The sequence below is a fragment of the Drosophila bipectinata genome, chromosome 3L, assembly GCF_030179905.1.
Source record: "Drosophila bipectinata strain 14024-0381.07 chromosome 3L, DbipHiC1v2, whole genome shotgun sequence".
NCBI lineage: Eukaryota > Metazoa > Arthropoda > Insecta > Diptera > Drosophilidae > Drosophila > Drosophila bipectinata.
The window spans coordinates 23,259,303-23,282,884 of record NC_091738.1 but is presented as its reverse complement, the minus strand read 5'-3'; the positions used below and the strand labels follow the sequence as shown (position 1 = coordinate 23,282,884).

Genomic DNA, 23,582 nt, shown 5'->3' with positions numbered 1-23,582 from the left:
GCTTTGATGGTAGCTGCCGATTTTAACCTAAGCTCCATTGTCTGGTCTTGGGACCCGGAATCTCCCTGCATGCTAACTAGCAACGTTCACCTGAGTCATGAAATTGTAGTTTTAGATGATATTTTTAGTCTCTCCCAAGTAAATAATATTTTTAATGATTTATCCAAAATTCTTGATCATATATTTTTAAAAAATTTGGTTAATAGTAAAGTAGAATTATGCAATGTACCATTAAGTCCTTGTGATATGCACCACAAGCCGTTAGTAACTCATATTGAGTTTTATAGTTTTTTGCCTTCTGCTTCACCCATTCCATATAATCATCTGAATGATTCTAACTTGTCACTTATTAATGCCTCTATTTCAGCCTTTGATTGGGTTTCCCTCTTTTCGGACGGCTCAATCAATGATTGTTATACTAAGTTCTTGGTTGCCCTTTTTAATATTATTGATACTTATGCCCCTGTGAAGGTACGAAGATCCTATAGGCTTCCTTGGTATACAAAAGGTTTTAAAAAACTTAAAGAATAGAAGGGATAAGCATTACAAACGATTTATAACGACAGCTTTTTGGCGGTTTGTTAACAGAAAAAAAACAAAATCGGACATACCTTCATCCATATGTTATGGTAATTTAGCAGCCGACTCGGATCAGGGCGTTTCTGATCTTTTTGCGAAATAATTGGCCTCTAACTTGGAGCAGAAGGTTCCTTGGAGTGTTAATGAAACTCTTCTTAGCATTGAGCCTTTTCTTAATGTGAGTAACAGTAACGTAACCTAGTTGAAGCCAAAGGACATTTTGCCGAGTCACTCACACCTGACTTGGATGGTATCTCCCCGGTCTTTCTTAAGAGGAGTATCGCTTCCCTTTCTACTCCCCTTCAACTGCTGTTCTCTTTGTCGTTCTCTTCTAATAGATTCCCCTATCGGTGAAAGATTACTTCTTTAACGCCTATTCACAGAGGTGGCAGTAGGTCTGAAGTTACGAACTATCGACCTATAGCCAAAACTTGCAACGTCGCTAAGATACTGGAGCGGATAGTAATTAAAAAATTGACTTTTCTGGCTTGTAATATTATATCCCCCAACCAGCATGGTTTTTTGCTAACTAATTAAGCGGTCTTCTCTAAGCACTGCTTTGAAGCTTTTGAAAACCGATTTCAGGTTGATGCTATTTACACTGACTTCTTCAAAGCCTTCGACAAAGTGTGTCATGCTGCCCTACTGGCCAAATTATATAAGTTAGGTATTCATTCCTGCCTGTTAAGTTGGTTCGAGTCTTATCTGGCTGACCGTCCTTGCCACGTTTCTATTGGAGACGCTTTCTCAAGTCCATTTGTCACCTCCTCTGGTCTTCCACAAGGCAGCTCTCTTGGTTCTCTTTTATTTATTATTTTCATTACCGACATCTCTTCATGATTTCGTCATTCCTACTTCTTAATTTATGCGGATGACCTTAAAATCTACAAAGCCATTAGTTGCATTAGTGACAGTTACTTATTACAGGAGGATATATCCAGAGTTTACTCATGGTGCTCCCGTAAACTTCTTCCATTAAACATGTCTAAGTGTATGTTTACCCGTTATTCCATCAGTAATTATAATTTGGCAGCTAAGGAGGAGGTGTTAGACCTTGGTGTCTCATTCGACAGCGAATTTGAATTTTCTGGTCACTTAGACTATATTCTTCCTAAAGCGTATGCTATGCTGGGCTTTGTTAAGATGCACGTGAACCAATTCAAAAGTCCATACTCGAGCATCAGCGTCTACGCTTGGCCACTTAAAGGTTAAAGTTTTGAAAAAAAAATCACCTTTCAGTTTGACAGTTTGAAATTAAGGCACCAAACCCGAACGATATGTCAGTGGAATGGACTACCTTGTATAATTGTATCATGGGCACAGCGCCCAGCTTTTGCGAGATCTATATTGGTAGACATTTATAATCAGTGTAGTATATTCCAGTCTTCCTTTTAATTTAAAATATATTTGTTCAAATGAAAACTTTTATTTAATGAGTTTTATTTGGTTTTTTCATTTTCTTTTTCCATAAAATCACAATATTATAAAGTTAAAGCCATTCTGTAAATTTGAAATGCAGTAGTTTCAATTATTCCATAAATTATTTATTTTCATCAAGAACTCCAGTAATTTTATTTTTCTTTACTTTTGCGTATAACGATGCAGCCTTGTAATTGATAGGTCCGTAGTGTTGACTTTCGAGATCAGCATATATGAATTCATCCTCAAAACTCGTGGCATTTAATGGCTGTTCAATAACAAGAAAAAAAACACATTGTTAAATTATTTGTATTTGATAGGAATTATATCAAGCTTATGTCATGATTGTGGTTACTAAAAACTCCATGAAAACATGGATCAAATACACAAATGAGATGGTTAATAATTAATGGTACTAAGAGTAATTTGAAACAAAAAAATAACAAGAACAATTTTTAGTAAAATAAAAGTTAAAAGTTAAATTACCTTTTAAATAGCAAAGTTAACATATCTTTTATTTATTCAATAACTAAAGATTTTCAAATTTAGAATATATAGGTATTGCTGCTTTTGAAAGGGTCCTCAAAGTCGGAAAGATGCTAAAAATGACAATTGGTTTAATTCAGGTAATAACTTTTCTAAATTTAAATAAGTTCTTTGTTATTAATATTTTAGTTCTATTAATAAAATACGTATAGAATTTCTTATAAAATAGGAGATTTTTTTAAATTTATGTCTTACCTTACGATTTCTATTATATTAATTTATTTCTTTCAACTTATGAGGTATTTAGTTGTAATTTTTAATGTGTTTATGCGATGCCGAATTCACGCTTTCATTTCACGATTTCAGCCGATTGCTGTGTGCATAAACGTCATTTCACTCTCAAAGCATGAATTGGTGATGTACCATCAATTGGACCATCTTAACGCTATACAAATCAGGTGGCAACGCCGTTCTAAGAAGTATTAAATAATATTTTTGTGCATAATAATTAATTTTCCGGTTCTTATTTGCCGATTGTAAATAAAGAATTTAAGTTCATCCATCGCGTTGCTTGGTTTATTTACTTTTTGTGATAGTTCTAAAATAAAATTCTAATTTTAAACGGCTGGCATCTCTACTAAAATCTCATCATATATCCCGCATAAATAGGGGTAATTTCTATTTCGCGATTTAAACGAAATCGCATACCATCGCATACACATAGTATGTTCGGAAATAAAAAGTTGTTAAAAGTTGTGTTGTAAAAAGTTTTAAACAGAACATGTAGATAAAGGCGGAGACATAACTAAATACAAATATAAAAATATAAGGCGCACGTCTTCTTTCAAGATACATGTGCCCGCGCTTATGTTCAAGGCGATTTGTTAACCCAGTTTTTGGCCAGAGAACATTTTAGTCCAAGACCATCAGCCTAGTACCGTAAAGAAAAAAGTTCTAAAACCAGTGGTCCACAAGTTCAAAAAACTAATCCCTTCACTAACACTTACATATCAGAATCCTATGTCCCTAGGTCAAATTAACCATGTTAGGATCGTAAGATCGTCTATTAGAAACTGGTCTTTCCAAAGTTTTGCCCCTTTCAACCCCAGAGGATCAATATCACATCTGAGGTTTAAATTGAAATCATTTCTAACCGAAACCGAGTGCACCGAAATAAATATAACCTTAGGAAAATTGTACCATACTTTAAATACATTTTTTGACTCATGACGCTTTAACAAATCCTCCCTGCATTACAAGGTGCCCCACAAACTTAAAAAATACTAAAAATAGGCTCTTACTTAAATATAAAAAAACCTGCAGTAGTATAGATTTTTCAAGATATATATAATACTAGCTCGGTAAAATTTTACCGTGCATAACACTGAATGTTCAGAGTGGCAGATCAGCCTTACGCATACATACACTGCGTTTCACTTGAATAGCACACTTTACATAGGGAATTTCAAATGTCGAAATCTTTTAAACAAAAAGAAAACTCGTTGAAGTTTTGTTTTTCTATTTATAGAGTAATCAAATTTAATTATAAGAAAAGTAACAAAACTTAAATTAAATTAACAATTAATAAAGGTTAATAAAAAAACTTAAAAACTTCAAAAATTCCACAACAATTTTGATTCACATGAATAGCACATCTTTTTTTAAAAGTATATTTATAGAACTTAAGTATTAGGAAATGTGTTTTTATTTAATAGTAAGTATTAATGTAAATATATATGTTAATTTAATAATGGGTCGAGCCCCCCTTATTCAATATAAGCTCGTAGATCTTGTTGGGCAGCGAATCATATAGACTTTTAATGTAGTCTAGGGATATATAGTGGGCCCAGGCCCACTGAATGGCGTCAATTAGTTCGTCTTTTGTTGAAAATTGTTTTCCAGACTAATAAACCTTTCTGACCAGCCATCCCCAAATATTTTCAATTATATTCAGATCCGGCGAGTATGGTGGCCAATTCAGAGTTTCAACATTTTTATCTTTTAAAAAAGATTTTACAACACGTGCAGTATGTATTGGGGCATTGTCGTGCTGGAATGTCCCAGACAAATGATTGACAAAATTTTCCAATGGTGGAAAAGCTTTTTCGAGGAAGTTTAGATACGCTTTTGCGTTCATGTTTGAGGATAAGAATTGGAGTTCACAAGTCCCATAGTAAGATATGGCTCCCCAAACCATAACTCCGCCTACTTGACTGTGTAAAGTTTAGTAAACGCTCCAATTGATGCGTCTCTTTCCTCAGATCATGAAAATAATAATTATAGCTATCTGGCCACTCCAAATTGAACTTTTTTTCATCAGATAAAACTACGCGCCTCCACTCGTTACACCATGACATATTGACGCGGTAAAAGGTCAACCGTGCTTCCTTTCGTTTGGGGTTAAGTGGGGGTTTTTTGTTAAGTTTCAAGATGTTTAGCTTTGGAAATAACTCGCCAAACAGTAGTTTTGCTCGCGTCAACACCTGCTTTTGCCCTTATCTTGCTCACAGAGTCATGAGAATTTGAGGCTTCCCGCAGAATTGCACGCTTATCTGTGTCGCTGAGGCCACTACTTCATATTTCATACCTTTTGCTTTTTTTCATATTTTTCCATAATTTTGCTTGTTGTTTTTAAAATTTTGTACGACTTTTCTGCTTCTTCCAATTTCTTTCGCTATTTTAACCACAGAAAGATCACAATCAATATAGCTTTGTATTTGGATCTGTTCCTTGTGAATTAGTGACGTTCCACGACCCATAACTGCACAAAATGATTAAACTATGTTTGAAATTCACAAATTAATCAAAAAACTTTTTTGAATCAATCTTGGCTGCTGAAATGACAATAAATCTAAAATGTGCTATTCAAGTGAAACAAAATTGTTGTGGAATTTTTGAAGTTTTTAAGTTTTTTTGTTAACCTTTATTAATTGTTAATTTAAGTTTTGTTACTTTTCTTATAATTAAAATTGATTACTCTATAAATAGAAACAAAAACATCAACGAGTTTTCTTTTTGTTTAAAAGATTTCGAGATTTGAAATTCCTTATGTAAAGTGTGCTATTCAAGTGAAACGCAGTGTATGTATAACATTCAATCGGTAAATCTTATTTTCTGTCCCTCTTTCTCCGAGAATAGCTTATAATAAGAATAGCTTATTATCAGATCTTTTATGGATCAAACCCGCCAGGACCCGATGGAGTTCCAGGCTGTGTGCTAAAATATAGTGCCAGGCAGGGCTCTGTGCAAACTTTGTTTCAGGGCTCTTCAAACAAGTCTCACAGACACTTGTGGCAAGATTTAGCCCCCCACACGCCAAGACAGGTGGCAAAGTCAAGGAAGGGAGGTTGAGGGGGTGCGAAAGCGGTCAAGAGCTGGGAGTATTTCGAACATTCAGTAGGGGGGATGGGGGAAAGTAAAGACGAGAAGCCTAGCCGCAAGACAGAAGGAGTAGTGAGGGGGCCAGCGCGCCATGAGAAAGTATAGACGACGTGTAATGTAACGGTTCTCGTGGCGGCCGCGCAGCCGTGTTTAGAAAATTTGGCGGGGTTAGCATCAACGGAGGAGCAAGAAGTGGAGAGGGAGACGCAAAAGCGAGGAGGCACGGACGGCGACCCGCCAACGGAAAGGTGACGTGATTTTGGAAGCAAGATTAACGGCAGTAGCAGAATCCAGGAGGGCGGGCGCCCCGAGCAGTATATAAAGAGGCCCATTGCACAGTGGCCGATTTGGCTATTCTAGCGTCAGATTAAGCAAATTTTTAACTATTAAAATTCATTAAAATTTTGTTTCCTACCGATAGTCAAATAATTGAATATCGTTAAAAAAAATACACAAAACCTATAAACCTGATCAACTAGATCAGCTGTAAGCTCTCAAAGCTAACATATGGTACTATTCAATTTTCAGGTGTTGAATTTGGCTTGATCGATGTCTTTTTATATTTGTGACACTTTTTTTTGATTTTGTCTGTTTGAAATAAACTTTAGCATTTTCTCAAAGTTCAAGCTATGTAGTAAACAAAAATAAAGGTTTTGTGACATGTGAGTAGATGTTGAATTCATAATTTATGTTTTAAACCAGCAAGGTTTGTAGTACCCTTTTTTATAACAAATTTCAACTTCGTTTTGTGTATAAATTATCCATGTTCAGCTGCCCCAACGTTCCCCTGTTAAATTTAGCGATATTTTCAGCAATCATGTCCGCCTGTAAACAAGCACTTTTTGCAGTATGGCATGGGGAAGCAGACGGTACAAAGAAAAGTTCTGCATTGTTTGATCACATTTTTAGCGATATAGTTGATGCATAAAAATGTTCCGAGATGGACTGTACATCTAAAGAATGTACCATTAAAAATTTTTGCAAAACTCTTTCTAAAAGATGGAAAAAATCGAATAGATGTAAGGAGCGTTTCGAGAGGAAGAACTCGGGTTGGTTAACCGAACATTTGGTTCTTTTGGATGAGCATATTGGCATATTATAGATATTATATTATAGATTCACGGGGTGGATATTATAGAAAAAGTACCACTTCCGATAGGAATGATGTCAGAAGAAGCCTTAGAAGCCCAAAACAAAGATATAAAAAATTTTATAAAAAATTATCATTATTTTTAATGGCAATCCACATCTGACGCTAAATTACCCAAATCGGCCACTGTGCATTGGAGCGAATCGGGATGAGGCTTTTTATAAAGCTTGTAGCGTTGAGCAGCAGGACCACCTTTGGAGAGTCCGACATTCGAGTGTTAGTGCGTTTCTAAGTGGCAATTCTGCTCTTGATGAGATCGGTTGTGTCGCGGATAAGCAAAGCAAAAAGCAAGCATAATCCCTTTTCCATTTTGGGCACTCTTCGTAAACAAATCGTTAAATTTCGGACGCTGTCTTGTACAGCGTCGGCAGTTGAACTATAAAAAAAACATTGCTGTAGTGCAATAAGACTTCAGTCTCTGCCCGATTGGGCTGCACCTCACCCCCCACTCTGCACGCAGCCGCATAAGAGGGGTAAGCCAAACTTAAATTTAAATAGGGATGAAAATTTTTCGCACTCTCAGCCTAACAATAAGCAGATTGATTATGAAAAAATGTACCAAATAGTTGGAAAATCATCATCTGAGATCAAGTCAGAGATCATCAGTGAACAATGCACACTGTAGTCCGAAACTAGGAACATCAGTACAACAACGACAACTCTATCATTTACTAGTGCTACTAGTAATACCATATTCTCTACGGCAACTGCGACAACTGTCACAATTAGCAGTGTGTAAGCTATCCAACCCGTCAATACAGGCCACTTATGGCTTTGATAAACAATATTTTCAAACTCTTCATTTGCCTTTGGCTTTGTCTTTGGCTCAATTATCCAACCCATAAATCCAGGCCACTTATGGCTTTCCACTTATGAATTTTATAAACAATATTTTTAAACTCTGCATTTGCCTTCGGCTTTGTCTTTGGCTCTGAGGTCTGATCTTGGTTCCCCACAAACAAATCAAAATCACAAGTAAACATCAGCTTCCCTCCGAAGCCCAATCAATTACGCCTTTTGCATTTCAAGTACCCACCAAATTGCATCGATCAACTTAATCGAATTTCACCATAAGATGCGACGTTTTCATCTTAAGCCTTTAATCTAAACACAACTCAGGTTCCGAGGATAAGATTAAGAATTAAGAAGCCAGTCCTATTTTGACCGAGACCGCGAACGGTTGACAGAAAATAATTTAGAATAAAAAGTGTCTTGTAATAATTAAGTTTAATAAATAAAGCTTTGACACCAAGTTTTATAATTTAAAACAAAAAGTTATATTCACCGACAAACAACAAAGTTAACTTGTACTCAACACAGAGCAATAATAATGTTTTCACGCAATGCTCGTCTAACATTGCTTCTCCATTGCCCAGTGGAGCAGCTGCAATTGCCTCTCCAAATCTTGATGAAATTGATATAATTTCGCCTACACCACTGACTGATGCTGCTATCATCTTGAAAAGCAGCCAAAAACATTTGATAAGTAAGAGGCAGAAACCCAAAAAAAGATCCACAGAGATCTTACCATCAGCATCAACCAGCAAGTCAAGCTACAGCAACAGGTTTGCCTTACTAGACATGGAAGTGGACCTAAACAGTGACAGACAGGTCGAGATGACACAAAGTGATAAAAAGGAAAGCCCTACTAGCTCTTCAGTAGCTGCCCAAATAAATATATCTAATGATTATATGGATACAAATGATTTTGAAGACAGATCTCAACAGAGAGATTCTAATAGTAATAATAATCTTAATGATTCTTCAAAACCACCGCAAATAGTTTTAAGTATTACCAACTTTAATGAACTATTTAATGTCATTTCGGAGGTCCCTAGTTTAGATAACGTAGAAGTTAAAGTTAATCAAGGAGTCACAGCTAGAATCTTTCCCAAAGACTCTACAACATAATGAGTAATTGTTGATCATTTTGAGAAATTGGAAATAGAATTTCATACTTACCAAATGAAGGAAGATAAGCCTCATAGAATAGTGGTTAAGGGGCTTCATCATAGCACATTAATCAGCGAAATTGTTGCCAATTTTAAAACATTTGGCTTTGAAGTTCTTCAGGTGCATAGCCCAAAGTCAAGGACTAACCGAGATGAAAAACTCAACATATTTTTTATTAATATAAATCCATGCGCAAAAATAAATTATATATACGATATAGAAACACTTTGTCGTCAACGGGTTAAAATTGAAAGGATGCGCAAAACATCAGAAATTGCTCAATGTATAAGATGCCAGGAACACATATGGCCACACAGCTAAGTACTGTCGTCGACATCCCTTTTGTGCTCGATGTGGCGAAGATCATCATACAAAGCAATGCCCTCGGCCCCTAGATCAACCGCCTACTTGTATGCACTGTGGTGAGAATCATACGGCAAGCTACAAAGGTTGCCAGTGGTTTTCAAGATTTCCTTAGACGATCTTTGGGTCCCCCAAAGAAGCAAACAACACGTCAACCACAAGAAAAACGTGAGCAACATCAATCAACAGTCAGTCAACAGCAACTCACTAAGCACATGCCTAACACTTTTGCAACCGATACCGGAGGTTTATCTTATGCCTTAATAGTCACAAACGGAAATGGACCTGCCCAGCGCCGTCTACATGACCTCCAAGCGCAGCAACAATTACAGAGCTTGAATAAAAATGCTGTACAACAACAACATGTTCTCGACGTCCAGTCAATATTAGAGCAACAGCAGCAGCAATTTTTAAAATGGCAACAACAGCTCCAGCAACAGCAGCAGCAGCAATTTCTTTTGTGGCTACAGGAGCAGCAGCAGGAACAACAGCAACAAAACAAGAAGAACAGCCAACGACTTGAACGGCTCGAAAATATGGTTTTTGAAATGGCCAACTCAATCAAACCATGGATGGGGGATAAATCAGTTCCCCAGCGCCACAACAACGTTTCAGCCTCACAATGAACCATCTTAGGATCCTTATCTAGAATGTCAATGGCATTTCCGGTAAAGCCAAAGAAGTTTAACTCTTTGCACACAACAACCGTATTGATATTATACTCTTAAGTGAGATAAGGCTTAATCGAGGAGAAGTAGTCAAATTATATGGATATTCCTTCTATCCAGCGTATAAACCATCACGGCATTGGAGAATCGGCGGTATTGGTGAGAAGCTCTCTTAGTCATTTCCCACAAAGTGTTATTGAAACACAAAACATACAAATGTATTCCATTAAAGTTGCCACAGGCATGGGATTTATGGATGTACGAGCAATATACTGTCCTCCAAGGCACAGAATCGAAGAAAGGCATTTCACGGACATACTCGCTTATTGTGGTCAGAGGTATCTGATTGGTGGCGATTAGAATGCTCGACATTGGATGTGGGGCGACACTTACAATTTACCCAGAGGACGTGAGCTAGTCGAATCTATCTCAGCTAAAGTGGCTAAAATTCTTGCCACTGGTTCACCATCTAGATACCAATATGTATCCAGTCACACAGCTACTTGCATTGATTTTGCATTATACCATGGGATACTGGATTTTCAAATAAATGCTGCTACTGCTTTAACGCCACCTGATCCTGATCATCGTACTATAAGTTATGGCATTGTACCCACAAGGGAAGCCAGAGAGTTGATCCAAAGAAAAAGACGACTTCGGAGAGGAGCAATTCGTTCTCAAGATCCAGTGGATCGAATTTTATGGAATTACAAACCCTTTTAAGCGAACTTCGCAACGACTTCTTCGAGCATAAATTGTCCTCCATGGACTACACCATTGACAAGAAATACTCTTTATGGAAATGCACAAAATTGCTGAAACGACAACAGGTTCCCATCCGATGTCCGGGTGGCGAATTTGCAAAAAATGAATTGGAACAAGCCAATCTAAGGTAATATCTTGGCATTACCTTAGATAAGCGCCTTACCTTGGGCCAAATTTTAAAGCCACGGCTAGAAAATGTAAACTGAGAACCCAGCAACTGCGTTGGCTTATACACAAAAAGAGCAAATTACCGCTTAGAAGCAAAAGAGCGGTATATCCGCATTGTATTCTGCCAATTTGGCTTTATGGAATACAGATTTGGGGAATCTCAGCCAAATCCAATTACAAACGAATCCAGGTGTTGCAGAACCGGATACTAAGGAATATATCAAACTGTCCCTGGTATGTGCGCGGGACAACTGTTCATAAAAATCTGAAGCTACATACTGTAGAAGACCAGATTGGTAGGCACACAAGCCAATATAGTGAAAGACTCTTAAGACACCGCAGCCTACTTGCTAGAAACCTACTTCCAGCTAGACCTTTGAGATGCCTCAAAGAGAAAAAAAAAATAAATAAATAAATAAAAAAAAAGTGCGTTTCTAAAAAGGACCCGGTAGTTTGATCTGAAGGACCGCCTCTGGAGCGTCCAACAGCCCAAGGGGAAAGGGGAGCTGAAGAACGAGCTAAGAAAGTATCCGTTGCAGGATTGTTCCTCTAAAGCCCAACGTATCAGAGTCGAGCTCGGCCATTCCCAACCACGGCAGGTAGCCTTGCCACGAAGCGAGTAAGGGACAAGTTTGGCGGACCAGTCAAGAAATTCCCAATCCGGATTCCTTCCTAGGTGTAGTAGAGGCGCCACGAACGGTGTGTTCCAAGAGGTAGGAAGGCTGGAACGAGTGGATTCCACAGCGCGACAAGTTAGGTTCAAGAAATTTTTCGCGAGACAAAGAATGAGGGATATCCGAGTGCTAGAGTGCTTGGCTGATGTGCGGAATGAAACAAGCTCAAATCAGGCTCGAGACATAAACTTTTTTTTTCAATAGTAAATTTATAAAAAAAATTAATTTTATAAAGGGTTTTGCATAAAAGAATTGAAAGAATCTGAAATATATTAGGTTTAAGTTTGTATTTTGCTTATTATTTTTGGGTTTTGGTTATTAACAGACTTAACTGTTATCAAAAATATTCATCTTAGTTCTCCGGTTCGAAATTCAATTATAATTAAAAACTATCATCGAAATCCTGTTCATTGTGTTCCTAAAGCCCTCCTTCACTTAAAAGCATTTCCAAAACTTCATAAGGAAGTTTAATTTTATCTTGCCTTCGAAGGTGTCTTTCAAGGTTGACAGAGGAAATAGTCAGATCTGATGTATCCGTTGCTCGACGAAAAACATCACAAAGATTATACTTTTGGTCTAATTCGATTTGAATGCGATCTGATTTATAGAGCGTGTTCGGGCCGGCTTCAGTTCCCTCCTCTTTAGGATACCCCACAGGAAGAAACAATCGCTATCTATAATATTGCTTGAATACACAAATATTATGTATACCCTGTTTGCGTGCGGCCATGCAAACTGTCTGAATTAATAAACTTGTATTTCCTCCTTCAGACAACACAAGATCTAATGCAGGACGTCCTATTGAATGTCTTTTCCATCAAAAGGTATGATTTGTAATACCTTTACAGTTGGTTCTTCCATTTTGCCGCTTAGCAATTTCTAGGCAAATTTTGTAGACGATTTTCTATGTATAACTATGAAGACACCACAACAGATTTGATGATTTCATTACACACAACACATAGTAAAAACCCCACTGAATAATATTCATGGCAAAAGATTTATTGTTTTTTTTCCAAAAATATGAAGTTGACTACTGATTTATAGAAATGAGGTTGGACACTTGGTGTTAATCGATGGAATAAAGCATTTTTTAACAAGAAAATGACTCAAAGCACACGTCTCTGTTGGTAAAAATTGGATTTCAAACCAAAGGTAAAGTAGGTGAAATTATGCGTGAAGATCTTTTGCTGTCGGCCTGTGTTGTACACATAATTGAACAATTATTAATTGCAGGAAGAACTAACGTGATAGGATAACTGTGAGTACAGGAAGAGAAACAACTTTTTTTGAAAAATAAAATGTTTGTTTTTAAAATATTATTAAATGAAATATAATTTAATTGTTTATAAAATATTTATTTTTGTTTATTAAATATTAATTTAACGTATTTTTATAATATAAAGAACAAGAAAGGAAAGCTAACTTCGGAAGGAGCCGAAGTTTATATACCCTTGCAGTTAAAACCTGATATATATCGTAAAAATCGGATATAGTTGGCCGACCATTATGAGAATATCATAAAATAACCAATTTATTACAGTACAAAAATTAAAAAAAATTCCCAAACTTCTATTTTCAAAGAAACCAAAGTTGTAATTTTTCCTAAACACCAAATACAATTTCCGATCAGTTAAATAAGATATAGTCGGTCGATCCTTATGAAATTTGATATGTTTTATTATTTTGTTTAAAATAGCACTCATGCAAAATGCAAAATGCAAAACTCATGCAAAACTCTCCAACTCTAAAAATGCCAATGTTATACCATTTCCGATCAATTAGTTATATGGCAGCTATGAGATATAGCCGTTCCGACTTATATACTGCGTGCAATGGAAAGAAGAGTGTGTGTAAAGTTTTAAGTCGATAGCTTTAAAACTGAGAGGCTAGTTTGCGTAGAAACAGGCAGACAGACAGACAGACGAACATGCTCTTATCAACCCAATAGATGATCCTGATCAAGAATATATATACTTTATAGGGTCTGAGATCTCTCCTTCACTGCGTTGCACACTTTTGGAAAAAATAATAAGAGTCTGCAAGAGTATAAGGATAACACGAAATACGCGCATAGAACTTAAGAAGCTTCCTGTGTAAATGAACCATGTAGTACAAAACTTTCTATTTGCATTTCTATACATATAATTGTTTAAATTATTTCCGTATTGCTAACTTATATCTACTTACATATGTCTATACCACACGTACTTATATACTTATATACATAAGAAGGTAAATTTGAGTTTCGTGCTTTAAAAATAAAAATAATGTTTTATTAATATATGTTTTTTATTAAAGATAATTAGTTTTACATGCATGAAACAAATGAGCGAAATGCAGCAAATTTTAAAAGAAGGATTCTGTATAAGGAAGTCTAATAAACTTCAATAAAAATTTTAACTTGCATCTTGATGTGTCTGTATTAGCTTAAAATAATTCAGTAATCTTCAATTCTTTTGCGGAAGTCCTAATATTACTTATTTGGCTAAGAAGAAATTCCTTTCGAAAGGAAATGGTAAGATTGTGAATACAATTAGTTTTTTTGTTCCATTTTTAAGTAACTGGCTTTCAATTCTATGTCTATATCATAAAGCTATAGGTTTTTATGTTATGAGAGATGAGTAGTAATGGGTTCAGTTGGAGTTGGGGAAATTGGCATAAATCCATTATTTTCATTCAGATTCATCGATCGATTGGTCAGCGGGTCGTCTCTACGTTCCACAATCATTTTTTGTCGGTTTTGATACAATTTTTTTCTCAACTCTTGTAATTTTCCATTAGCAGTCTGAACGTTTTGAAAGTGAAAAGTATGATGCTTACGCAATGGTAATCTTATTGGCCGTCGCACCACCATGCAATCATAAGCCCCATCAAGATTAAGCTCAGATACATTTTTTGTTATAGACTCTTTCGGAATTGACTGCAAATTGTCTATAGATAAGAAAGGAATTATCAGATTTGTTTGAAGTCTTTCACGGGGTAACATTATTTTACAATGATCTTTATTATCAATGGTTTCGATCTTACTGCTGTTAGTTATTAAAGAGTTTCCAGTGCTTCTAATTTTCTCCGATGATTTTTTTAATTTTTGTAACTGTGTTAGTGTGTATGGATCACAAATGGTAAGTCTTCTGTATTTCCTTCTTAATTTTTTGCGGATACAGATGTCGTTGTATTCAAAAAATTTTCGAAATTTCGTTCTCTAGCAATGTAGAAAAATTGCATGCAAATAAAATAAGAAAAAGTATTTGATATTTAAATATTTAACGTACATAATGATTTTAGAAAGCTAAGAAATATAAATGTCAAAATGTTTTGAAAAAAAAATTACCAGGTTAACACCAAAGAAAAGCTTTCAATTCTTCACAAAAAAATAGCATTTGAAGTTGTCTCCCAAAATGCGTTTTCCAAAAATGGGAATATGTATTTATCCAAAAAAATTACAGCTTGATCAACTTGAAATTTTGCACACACCCTTTGTTTTAACTCCTTCGAAATTGACTGAAAATTGTCTATAGATAAAAAAGAAATTATAAGATTTGTATGAAGTCTTTCACAGCGTAATATTCTTTTACAATGATCTTTACTATCAACGGTTTCGATCTAATTGGTTGGGTTTCGTTGTTTCAAATAAAACAAGAAAGGACGGCTATAGTCGAGTTTCCAAAATATGTCATACCCGGTACTAATCTCTGCCACTCCTACTTTAACTAACCTTTAAACTTTAAAGCAGTGGTGGACAAACTTTCATTTTCCATAGCACGAGTAGGGTTAGAAATTCAGCCGCAGCGCTACCGGCACACTGACATTGCTATTGCTCATGCATACAGAGTTGCGTGAAACTGCTCACGCCATAAGGTTCGTTGCTCAAGCCATAAGCTTCGTTGCTAACTCCATAAGGCAAACAAAATTCTTAGAATCTCTCTCTCTCTGCTCTCTCAGCTCTTAGGCACCAGCAAAAACAAACATTTTACAACATTTTACAGCACCTTGTCGTCAAGGGCAATACAAATGCAATTTGTTATTGTTTTCAAGTGGCCAAAGACAAAGACAACTCTTATGCGTGTGCAATAGAGATGGAGATGCAATATTGCCTTCTAAGGCAGGTCTCTTGCCTACACTAAGATTGAGCTCGACTGCACTTCTCAGTGAGCAAGCGTGGCGCGCGGTTGATGCTTATTTTTAGCGGAAAAATGCCTGAGCATTTCGAGACCCTTTTCTTTGCACGAAACTTTAAATGCGAATTGCAGTGCATAATTTCCAAAAAGGGTTTGATTGACAGAAAATATAATCTTGAGCGACATTTCCGGTTATGCCATAGGGCGGGTGTCGTGAATAGACTGATTCCAGACCACAAAGCCTTTCTTCAAAAATTTTACATCGATGATGATGAAGAAATCTTTGCTTTGCTTATGTTTATTGTTTACTATATTTTTTTTTTCCTTATTACTCCTCTTGGGAGCTTAGGGCCTCTACAAGGGCTCTCCACCTAACTTTATTTTCCGCTGTTTGCTTTATTGTGTCCCAGCTGATGTTCTTTCGGGATATTTCTAGGAGTGCTGTACGGCGCCAGGTCATCTTTGGGCAACCCACTCTTCTGCTTCCTTGTGGGTTCCATTCCAGAGCCATCCTTACGATGCTTCCTGGTTCCTTCCTCAAAGCGTGGCCAATCCATTTCCATTTCCGTTTCTTTATTTGTTCCTGGATTGCAACCGCTCCTGTGCAGTGCCATAAGTCCTCATTGGATATTCTATCTGGCCAGAATACCCCAAGTATTATTCTTAGGCACTTATTGATGTAAGCCTGCAACTTCATCAATATCCTTTGAGTGGTCAGCCACGTCTCCGATCCGTATAGCAGTATGGATTTTACACACGCGTCGAATATGCGCAGCTTTGTTTTTCTGTTTATCTGCTGGTTTCTCCATACTCGGTGTAGTCTTCCAAATGCAGACCTCGCTTTGCGCAGTCGGTTCTCCACATCACTTTCCACTCCACCATTTGATGTTATGATAGTACCGAGGTAGGTGAAGCTGTTCACGAAGTCGATGGTATTATCTCCGATTGTGATGTTGTTTGTGTTGGAGTTGTTGATCCGCATAGCTTTTGTTTTTGATGCGTTGATCTTTAAGCCTACTGCGCTGGCTCGGATCTCGAGGTCCCTAGCTTTGGCTTGAATGTCTTCGAATTTGTCATTCGCGTAATCCAAGTCTTCTAGATGTCGGGTGAAGTTCCAGGTGATTCCGCGTCTGTTCATGCATACTTCTCTCATGATTTCGTCGACTACCAAGTTGAACAGAAGTGGTGATAGAGGACATCCTTGCTTGACGCCTGTGTTCGTCTGGAAGGGTGCACTAATTTTCCCGTTGTGCAGTACCGCCAGCTCAGCATCATCATACATAGCATTCACTATGTTTATGATTTTCACTGGCAATCCCTTTCTTGCAAGTGCCCTCCATATCGCTGCTCTGTCTACCGAATCGAATGCCTTCTGGAAATCTATGAACAGGAGGTACAGCGGCGAGCGCCATTCCACAGTTTGTTCGTATATTGCGCGTAGTGTGTTTGCCTGGTCTACGCAGCTCCTGTGTGGTCTGAAACCTCCTTGTTCATCTCGTATTGTTGGCTCTATTTTTTCCTGAAGACGTTCGTTTAGTAGAGTGGCTAGTACCTTGTAACTTGTGTTCAAGAGGGTAATGCCTCGCCAGTTGTTGCAGTCACTGAGGTCTCCTTTCTTCGGTAGCTTAATGATGATTCCTTTTTTCCAGGATGTTGGGATCCGCTCACTTTCCCATATATTATTGAAATGTGGATGCAGTGTTTCGGCCATTAGTTGCGTGTTAATCTGGAGAAGTTCGGCCGGTATGCCGTCATCTCCAGCCGCTTTGTTGCGTTTTAATTTCCTGATTGCATCTTTTATTTCTCTAATTGATGGTGCCGTGGGTGATATTCTGAGGTTATTGCTCGGTACAATACTCCTGAAGTTATCTTGCGTGCTGCTCGGTTGTTCTGTGCAGCTGATGGAGTTGTGCCTCATCATCAGTAAAGAGTCTTCCATCTGGGTGCCGCACTGGTTGGGTTCGCCTATGGCAGCTTCCGGTCAGTTGACTAATTATCTGGTACAGTGAGCGCATGTTGTTCGTGTTGGCTGCGCTTTCTGCATTTTCAGCGAGCCTGTCCAGAAATTTTCTTTTGTCGTTGCTTGCTGATTTCTTCACCATCTTGCACAGCTCTTTGTGTTCGTCATGGTCTGCTTTCGACTTTAGGCTGTTCCGTTTGCTGATAAGTTTCCAAGTGTGCGCTGATATCCAATCCGTGCGCCTGCGTTGTCGGGTGCCAAGCATCTCCTCCGCGGTGCTCCTCAGTATACTGCATGTTTGAGTCACTCAGCCGTTGTACGTTAATGGGAGGCGGTCTTCTTGTGGTCCTGTTGACAGTGTTGCTATTTCGTCTGAGCTTGATTAAAAGCTTTCCGATTATCAGCTCGTGGTCACTGTCGATAGACGCACTTCTCCTATTCCTAACATCCATCATCGAGCGTCTCCATTTCCTACTTATGCAGATGTGGTCGATTTGGTTGCGAGTATGTCCATTCGGAGAGGTCCATGTGTATTTATGGATCTCCTTGTGAAGGAATACATACAGTGCCACCAATAACCAGTTGGAAGGTCTGACATAAGTCGATTAGCCTGTCACCATTATTGCTGCGTGTGCCAACACCATGTCGGCCCATGATTGTTTCCAATCCGTTGTTGTTGGGGCCGATTTTCGCATTGAAGTCTCCCATGAGAATTTTTATGTCACCTCTTTCGATCCTAGTGAGTGAGGATGTGAGGGCGTTGTAGAAGTCGTCTTTGATGTCATCGCTGGCGTCTTCTGTTGGGGTATAGGTGATGGTGATGTGTCTAGCATTGCATCGGAATCTGGCAATGATGATTCTGTCGGATACTGGGCTCCAGGAAATTAGTGCCTGTTTGTACTGTTTGGACACATATATCCGGACTCCGCTCCTGACTCCATCATTGGTCCCGCTGTGCATCACTAGATTGCCGCTTGATGTTGTTGTTGTCCCGTTGCCTCTCCATCTCATCTCACTCATGCCTGCGATTGCGATCTGCTTTTTCTCCATTTCTCCTTCAAACTGCGCCAGTCTGGTTGGTTCCATTAAAGTCCTCACGTTCCATTGTCCAATTCGTGTCCGTTTCGATATGCGAATGGTCGTCAACGGGTTGGGGGGGTGGTTGGTTTCTTCTCTTCTTGTATTAGTTTCGTTAATCAGTTGTTATTCGGCTGATCCGGTGATTAGCCAGGTGCAACCTATCCCAGAGGTGGGGCTGCCACCCCTGTCGATATCTGGGAATACCGTTTTTCGACCTCACATGTTTAGTAGCATCGGAAAAGAGACCACTAAGCATAATGAAGCCGAAAAACTTTGGAGGTCATGATTGCCATGAGTGGGGTTCGAACCCACGACCCAACGCTTAGCGTGCAGCTACACTACCCACTAGGCTATGGGCCCCCCTGTTTACTATATACTTATATTTAAAACTAAAAAGATGATCGGGAGATGAAAGCGGCAAAGTCTCTGCAGTGGCGGCGGACGAAGCTAACGAAACTTATTGAGGGGAGAGTGTGTCTCCTGGAGATGTACTCCCGTAATATCAATACTCGCCTGAGTTATCGAGTTTTGTCGATCACGAGAACTGAAAGGGGTTGCCACAGTACCCCCCTCCTAGAGTTCCAGTTGGGAAAGATACTTTGCTGGGAATCTGATTTGTCGTCCTGATCTTGACACTTTCTCGAGTGTCTGAGCAGTTGGCGCTGTCGTCTGCTCCTGTGTTGGAGGCGGTACGTCTTTGAAGATGTAAGATGGTTTAAGTCGATCTATGGAAACCTTGTTGTCCTTTGTGTGGCCCTTGAGTGTAAAATATTTGTCGTGTTTTGTTACCACTTCGAAAGGACCCTCGTAGTTTGCTTCCTACGGGGTTTTCACTCGATCCACTCGAACGAAGACGTGGGTACAATGGTTTAGGTCCGGGTGGACAAATTCTTGCGGTGTATGATGGTGCACTGGCTTAGTGGTTGGCAGTTGAGAATTGTTTTTTTGAAGAGCTACGGTGAACTCGGACTCAGTGTGTTTTTTCGTGCTCGGTGCAAAAAATCCGCCTTGCACCCGTAGTGTCGTGCCATAAACCATTTCCGCAGGGCTCAGCCCGATGTCGCTATTGATTGTTGTGCGTAGGCCGAGTAGGATTAGATGCAGGGAACTGCTCCAGTTGATTGGATCGACGCATTTTAAAGCAGCTTTTAACGTTCTGTGCCAGCGTTCGATCATACCATTGGCTTGTGGGTGGTACGCCGTCGTCCGCAGGTGCTTAAAACCACAAATTTTGGAAAGCTCTTGGAATAATGTAGACTTGAATTGTCGACCCAGATCGGTTGTGATGTGAAGAGGAATACCGTACTGAGCGAACCAGCCCGATATCAGTGCGTTGGCTACAGATTGTGCTGTGATGTCTACTAAAGGAATTGCTGCGGGCCATCTTGAGAATCGATCGATACACGTGAGGCAGTATCGGTATCCGTTCGATGAAGGCAGCGGGCCGACTATGTCGATATTTATGTGTTCGAAACGGGTGTCGCTGGCGGTGTACTCTCCTAGTGGCGATTTGGTGTGACGTTGGATTTTGGCCTTCTGGCACGGGATACAAGAGCGTACGATTTTAGCGACATCCTTCGCCATGCGGGGCCAAACGTAGTGTTTTCCGACCAACTTGTTTGTTGCCTTAACTCCCGGATGGCTCAGTGAATGTAGGGCCTCAACCACGGTTTGGCGTAGGCATTTGGGCACAAAACAATTGCTTGTTTGAGCCTGCAAGAGACAATTTTGTTAGTGAGATAGGTTTTTCGGCGACAGACTTCAGTAGCGATTGTAGTTCCGCATCGTTTTCCTGTTCCAGTGCCATCTCGTCGAAGTTTATGTGTTTGATGGCATCGATGCGTGAGAGAAGATCAGCCACGTTGTTTTCTCCTCCAGAGATGTCCCGGCTATCGGTGCTGAATTGGCTGATAAAATCCAGTTGTCGAGGTGATGCTTTCTCGCTGTTTTGACTGAAGACGTACATAAGCGTCTTGTGGTCGGTGAAAATTACAAAATTCCTGCCCTCCAGTGCGTACTTGAAGTGCAAAATGGCCTGATAGATGGCAGTCAGTTCTCTATCATAGGTGCTGTACTTCTTTTGCGTCAATGTGAATTTCCTGGAGAAAAATCCCAGTGATTGTGTCTGCCCGTTGATGATCTGATGTACTACGGCACCCATAGCGTCGTCGGATGCGTCGGTGGTTAGAGTTAATTGTGAGTTTGGTGCCATGTAATTCAACAACGTAGCGTTTGCAAGCTCGTTCTTGCAGGCGGTGAATGCGTAGTCGGCTTCTGTAGACCAAAGTATCGGGGTTTTGTCGTTCTTTTTATTGACTTGGACCAGCGTCTGGAGTATGTGCTGGTTCTCGGCTGCTCGTGGGATAAACGGCCTATAGAAATTAATCATACCCAGAAACTTTTTTAGGTCTTTAGCGATAAGCGGTTTTTTAAAATGCCGTATGGCTTCCACTTTGGCTTCGGATGGTTTTAAGCCGTGCTGACTGATGTCGTGTCCCAGGAATGTAAGTTGTGTCTTACCGAATTGGCACTTCTCAAAGTTCACGGTGAGATGTGCCTTCCGAAGGCGGTCGAGGATTGTGCGGAGGTGCGTCTTGTGACGTTGTTTATGTGACGTTGAAAAGTTTGCGCTGCGTTGCGCAGACCGAACGTCATGAACAAGAATTCGAATAGCCCAAAAGGCGTGATAATTGCTGTTTTGGGAATATCTTGTGGTTCGACAGGAATCTGGTGATATGCTTTTTGCAGGTCGATTTTCGAAAATATCTTCTTACCGTATAAGATGCTCGTTACATCCAGTATGTACGGAATAGGATATCGATCCGGCACGGTTACGTTGTTCAGTGCTCGGTAGTCGCCGCACGGACGCCACTTTCCATTTGCTTTCTTTACCAGGTGCAAAGGGCTGGACCAGTTGCTATTTAAGGGACGGCATATTCCTTTCTCGATGAGGTAGGAGAACTCGGATTGTGCAGCTTTGAGTTTGCCGGGCGCTAGTCGTCAAGCGCGGGCGTGAGTAGGCGGCCCGTTGGTCGAGATGAAGTGCGTTACTTCGGACGTTGCTGGCAGCCGGTTCGAGTTGATCGTTGCGAGATCGCGATATTCGTGAAGCAATGTAGCGTATTGGTTACTCGTGTCGTAGGATAAAACCGCGTTGATTTTACGCTGGGGCGCGTGACATTTTGATTCCAGCAGCGTAGCCCGATCGATGAGTTTGCGTCGTTTCATATCGACGAGTAAGTCAAAATTTTGAAGAAAGTCGGATCCGATGATAGCGCAGTTGACATCAGCTATCACGAAAGTCCACACGAAGTTTCGTCGCAATCCCAGTGACAATGCTATGCGTTTTTCTCCATAGGTTTGTATTTTCGTGCCATTGGCGGCGAAAAGAAACTTTGGAGTGAGCATAGTTTTTGCGTTTTTGCACGGTGGCATCACTGAAATGTCGGCGATGAGAAATTGTGTTTTGGAGAAATTGTCGTTGATGGCGAGGCGGGCAATTTTGTTGCGGTCTTCTTCGAATTTGTCCGCCGAATCCGAAGATTGATTTAGTTTTTTGGTTCGGATGCAAAAGAGCATGGTTGGCGACATTTCTTGGCGGCGTTACCAAATTTGCTGTGGTACCAACACATGTCTCCAGCTATGACGCTGTTGCGATCCGTTCGCAAGCTGTTCTTGCGAGAACGTTTTCTGAAGAGCGTGTTGATTTGTTGTTCGATGCGGTCTAGACGATCGTCGGAAACGGCGCTGCTGGTTGGCGTCGATGGTGCGTACCTGATGAAAATCACCGACTTCCATCACTTTATCTGCCAACTTAGCTAAGTTTGCTAGGCTAACGTCCGATGCTTGCAAGATCGCTTGCACTTGTGTTGGTAAGCGCTGCAGCCACAGTGCTTTCAGGAAAGATTCTTGAACTTTGTTTGCGGCGAGTGCGTTTAACTCGTCGGTGGGTCGGTCTCCGATATTAACTTCTGGATTTTCTTTTGTTCGCTTTCGCAGAAGCGTTCCAGGATGCACGATTTCAAATTTTCGTACTTGCCTGTGCGTGGTTGGTTGACGATGGCGTCGGCAAATCGGGCCAACACCGGTGCTTCGATTGACGCTAGGATTGTGTTAAATTTCGTTTCGTCCGAGGTTATTCCCGCCAGCACGAATTGGGCTTCGATTTGCGATAGCCCTAATTCTGGATGTTCGGGCTAAAACGGCGGTATTTTCACAGCTACACGGTTGATAACTGCGTCAAAACCGTGAGTAACGGTATCGTGAAAAACCTCGGCGTCGTCTTGTGGGGCGTCGTTGTTTGCCATTGTAAGCACCAGTACTCGTGTATATATAGCAGAGGTCGGCACGGCCCTATCTCGGGGGCATAGGAAATTTCTCTGCCCGAGCTCTGCCACACACACACAGTATAAATGTGTGAAACGTCATGCTCAAAGCCTACTTTCTGCTATACGTTACTAACACTAATGCGGTAAAATCATATCAATGTATTGGGGTGCCGACCTCTGGTATATAGTGATCACGTCGGGGTCACCAATTTGCTTTGCTTATGTTTATTGTTTACTATATACTTATATTTAAAAATAAAAAGATGATCGGGAGATGAAAGCGGCAAAGACTCTGCAGTGGCGGCGGACGAAGCTGACGAAACTTATTGAGGGGAGAGTGTGTCTCCTGGAGATGTACTCCCGTAATATCGATACTCGCGTGAGTTATCGAGTTTTTTCGATCACGAGAACTGAAAGGGGTTGCCACAAATCCTTTGATATATAGAAGATAGTAATTTTAAAGAAATATCTATACAGCAAAAAAAAT

General features: G+C 39.7%; 1 protein-coding gene across 20 annotated transcripts in view; it reads right to left on the bottom strand.

Moving 5' to 3' along the window:
* Window positions 1-2,002: 2,002 nt before the first annotated feature.
* nrm (neuromusculin) overlaps window positions 2,003-23,582 on the bottom strand; it is an 85,402-nt gene continuing 63,822 nt past the window's right edge. For 4 of the 20 annotated variants that reach the window (XM_070280606.1, XM_070280610.1, XM_070280612.1 and 1 more), the window contains one exon: window positions 2,003-2,266. In XM_070280606.1, the coding sequence (XP_070136707.1) occupies window positions 2,120-2,266 (147 nt within the window). In that variant the 3' untranslated portion in view covers window positions 2,003-2,119. Of the gene's footprint in view, window positions 2,267-2,484; window positions 2,598-13,844; window positions 14,812-14,957; window positions 15,122-23,582 lie in introns of those variants that run through there. The other 16 variants (XR_011443000.1, XR_011443001.1, XR_011443002.1 and 13 more) reach the window with 11 other exon arrangements.